Below are 4,293 nucleotides of genomic sequence, written 5' to 3'. Positions count from 1 at the left end.
TGGCGTAGCATCGGGGAAGTGTGTTCCTGGCTTAAGCCCTGCATTCATGCCCGACATACTTACAAATGTTTTTTTTTCTTCCAAAAACAGGCACCCAAGGGTTTTTATAACATCATAGTTGAAATACCCTTGGGGGAACGTGGAAGAAAATTAAATCCAAGTGTGGTATTTATTGTGCAGCAATGTAATTGCAGTCTTGTAACATGTGTTTTATTATCAGCAAAAATCATTGGGAAATAAAAAAATAAATAAAAAAGTTGTTGATAAATTATTTTATTAAATAAAAAATTGGTTTAAAATAAATACATATCTAGAGGTTCTTTTCACCTTGCGTTCTTCATCTTTTGACCAGAAACATTCATTAACTTCTACAGACATTTTGATTTATCTATGTATTAAAACAATAAAAATAATTGGGAAATATAAAACAAAAATGTCACTTAAAAGTAAAAACTGAACATCTATTTGCTTGCATTTTTAGTCAAATTTCATTAACTTGAATTACTGCAGTTTGGAAAGATGAAAGAAGAGGTTTCCATATGTATAATTTTTATCGTTTAAAATTACAAATTGAAACATTAACCTTTCCTTTACTGGAATTGTTATATAGCTTCAAAACTCTTAAATTACAAATTTTATAAGAACACAGTTTATTTTTGGCTGGTATCTCGAATTCGGTATGTAATCCCACGGCTTTTCATATCTCTGATGACGTTGTGGGGAAGTTTGCCGGCGACAGAAATGGCGTATATACCTCTAGTAAATCGATCTGTGGAATGACAAATAGAATGAAATATTTATTCGAAACAATTAACTACCACAAACTACTTACTAATACCTTGCCATTTGGCAACCCAGCTATCTTGCGGAGACATGACGGCAATTATGCTGCAACAACAAAATGACAAATAAGCATTTTTAAATTTCTCTCTATTAAGCACCGAGGAAGAAATTAAATTTTCATTTTTATCAATGAAGAAAATGGCTAGTTATGACACTGATATCATCAGCCCATATAAATTAGTTAAAAAATTAGCTAGAAAATCAGAGCAATGAAGCGACAATACTCCCAATTCTATAAAAACCCAATGATTTTTCTCGTATCTCTAACAGCCATCTCACATTTGAAGTATTAAAGTTACTCAGCAATGGGCCCTGAGGTGCCTACAATACATCAGGACATGATATGATTATAATGATAGTGACTATAGAATCAGTAAGGCCTCTTTCAGGTGGTTAGTTCGTTCAACTAGTTGAACAGAGGGGTGTCAAATAGCGTAGTCCTATAACAAATGATTGGAAACAACTAGAACCCATTCACTGCAGTCAACTAGTTAACCCAGGCGGTTGGCCAGCAGGAACAAGCGCCACTCACATTTGTTTTTCAATGTTAGAGGTTAGCCTAATTAGCCAATGATTATTTGGAGATCATGAGGTGCGGTCTGGTGTAGGTTTTAGAAAAACATTGCTTTATCATGCCAACGTTTTCATCATTATTGAGATCATCTTCAGGGCCTGGGATTTATAAACATTGTTTAAATTTTACAAATACTAAAGGAAGTGAAGAAGAAAAAAAAATGAATTTACACAATTCACTAATTTTGTAGTCCGCTATCGCAATTAATATATCACAATTAATTAAGGTTTGAGTTAAAAAGTTGAGATAAAAAAGTCAATGGCACAAGCGGGATTTGAACCCAAGATTTTCGGCTAGATAGCCGCTGCTCTACCACTTGAGCTGTCGTGACCTCAATCCACTCGGACACCAACTTCCTATCTCAAAAGGTGGGGTTGAGATAGGAAGTTGGTGTCCGAATGGATGGAAGTCACGGTAGCTCAAGTGGTAGAGTAGCGGCGTATCTAGCCGAAGATTGTGGGTTTGAATCCCGCTCGTGCCATTGACTTTTTTTATCTCAACTAAAAACCTTAATTAATTTACACAATGCTAAAATTTTCTAGCATTGTATAAATTCATTTTTTTTAGTCTAAAATTTTCTAGCATTCTATAAATTCATTTTTTTTCTTCACATCCTACATGTATTGGTAAAATTTAAACAATGTTTATGTCTACAGATTGATATAATTAAGTTTTTTTTTTTTTAAATTTCAAATTTTGAATACTGACTCAGTCCCAACATCGCCAAGAACTGTTAGTCCACAGTCCTTGGCAAAGTTAAGGCTGAGTCGGTTTTCAAAAAAATTTGAGATCGCATGTAAAAAACTTAAATATGACAATCTGCAATCAATAGACATATTTAAGATTGTTTTGCCCTGATGATAACTTTTTTATGAGGGTGTTTCAACTAAGAGGTTATAGGAACCCTCGGGGTGCCGGTGTTTTGGAAAAAAGCACATTTGTAAGTGTGCCGGGTTTGAGTGCAGAGCCGCTGGATTCGAACCCAGGACCTTTACCTTACAGTGATGAGTGCCGTGTCAACACCTAAACCGTTGCGGCCACTAATGCCCCCAAAAGATGACCTTAAAACAAGTCAAAAGCTTGGCAGTAACAGCTTACATTTTTTACTGTGTAAATTTTTCTTATTAACAGTAAATTATAAAATATACATTTATGTTTACAAGCTCCACTATACGGCATGGTAATAAACCGCTTACATTCTCACTAGATGACTCAATATAAAAGACACAACTCAGCATTCATCTTTCACACTATTCGCCTTAGTTGAGTCAACTAAGTTCACCATAGAACTCAATGTGGAACAGTTCATTGAAGAAATTCGTATTAGTCTCATGTTATGGGACAAGAATGAGGAGTATAGTTGCAAAATTAAAGCGGTATGTGGCAGTAGTTGTGAGAAAGTGACGACTGGGTTTCCTCCTGTTTTGCTTCTTTTTGTTGAAGAAATGCTCCTGCTTCCTCAGGGTCTAACATCGTACTGACCTCTCGTTGGGAAGAGAAGATTGATTCCACCAGTTGCCCAGTGTGAAACCGGCCAAGAAAAGTCTTCACATGTCAGCCAACTAATTGAGAGTTAATCAGGCAACGTAGTAGAATAAACCAAACCACACCTTTTGAGGCAGGCCTAAGTGTACACTTTAAGAAATACCAGATGTTTTGCCAGATTTTATTGTACAGTTACTTTAGTTAATTGTTCAGACATGATGTCATAAAAGGAAAACTGACAAATAAACTGGGCTGTTTACATTCAACTGTTAGCGACTGGCAGAATACAACTGCATGTAATTTCTGAATTAAAAAAGGAAGTTGCAAAGCTTCCTAGTAGTTTGAACAATTTGAAAATGATCCTTCATGACTGGTATAATCTAAGAGAGCCATTACCAGTGCTCCAGGTATCTCTTTTGTCACTTTGCAAGTTATTTGTACCATGATTTCATTATAAAATATTTGGGTTGTCAACAAGGTACGTTGGCTGACGTCCAAGCTGAGCCTTAAGTAAACCGATCAAAGAATACTTTAAGTGTTTCAGTCTGGGTATAGTGCACAAGGGTTAGCTGTAGATCCATCGAAGGCAACAGCCATCGAGTAAACCACCTACCACTATGACAAAGGAACAGCCATACACTGAAAATACCATCCTACACCAGCAGCCTTCATACTTTACTTCACCAAGGTTTCTCAGGTTCACCAATTTCTCAGGATAGGTATAAACCCTTTTTGCTATAATACATAATTAAATACTCACCCATTGAAATTACTACTGGTACATTCGATGATGTTTTCTCTGTTGTTCTTCAACTTGAGGAACTCTTCACAGTTATCACATCCATCGAACTCGAACTGTTCAAAATTCTAAAAAGCAAAATATTTTATGAAAGGATAGCTTTAAAAAATGACTCAAAGCAATTTACCTTTATAAGGGAACAAACTAGACAAGCACGGGCAGTGCGTAAGTCTTTCACGATGTTGTTTAAAGACATGACAGTTCGGCTCAAAATAAAATAAGGAATATCATTTAAATTGCACTAGTTTCTGAATGAATAATGTCAAAAGAAAAATCTAAAAGAAAAAAAAACTTAAAAAACAAAATCCCTACTTTGCAAGGAAAGGTTTTAACGATCGTAAAACAGGCAACAACCATCTCAGAGGTCAATATTGAGAAGATATGGGTATCGATACGCAGTATATAAAATATCGATATGTTGCACGAAAAATCTCAAATTTTTAAAACTGTATAATTTACCAGATTTGGGTAGTTTTTCTATTTATGAGTATTACATAGATAAGAGTTTGCATGCAGATAAATATTCTCTAACAACTAAGGACCTAAAGTTGACGATGGCTGCTGGTTGCTGAACTTCACTTCACTAGTGAGT

General features: G+C 35.3%; 1 protein-coding gene across 2 annotated transcripts; it reads right to left on the bottom strand.

Moving 5' to 3' along the window:
- Window positions 1-253: 253 nt before the first annotated feature.
- LOC106661578 (transcription elongation factor SPT4) lies at window positions 254-4,081 on the bottom strand. Of its 2 annotated transcripts, none has more exons than XM_014385090.2 (4): window positions 3,829-4,081; window positions 3,663-3,769; window positions 839-888; window positions 254-769 (listed from the first exon to the last, which is right to left on the bottom strand). In XM_014385090.2, exons 1-4 carry the CDS (start codon window positions 3,895-3,897, stop codon window positions 651-653), a joined length of 345 nt encoding a protein of 114 aa, XP_014240576.1. In that variant the 5' UTR covers window positions 3,898-4,081; the 3' UTR covers window positions 254-650. The 2 variants fall into 2 exon arrangements, with proteins under 2 accessions (XP_014240576.1, XP_014240575.1); XM_014385089.2 differs by having other exon boundaries at window positions 322-769; window positions 833-888; window positions 3,829-4,080.
- Window positions 4,082-4,293: the final 212 nt, after the last annotated feature.

Source organism: Cimex lectularius, unplaced genomic scaffold (genome assembly GCF_000648675.2).
Source record: "Cimex lectularius strain Harlan isolate CLEC.00 unplaced genomic scaffold, Clec_2.1 scaffold217, whole genome shotgun sequence".
NCBI lineage: Eukaryota > Metazoa > Arthropoda > Insecta > Hemiptera > Cimicidae > Cimex > Cimex lectularius.
This window is presented reverse-complemented; position numbering and strand designations above follow the sequence as displayed.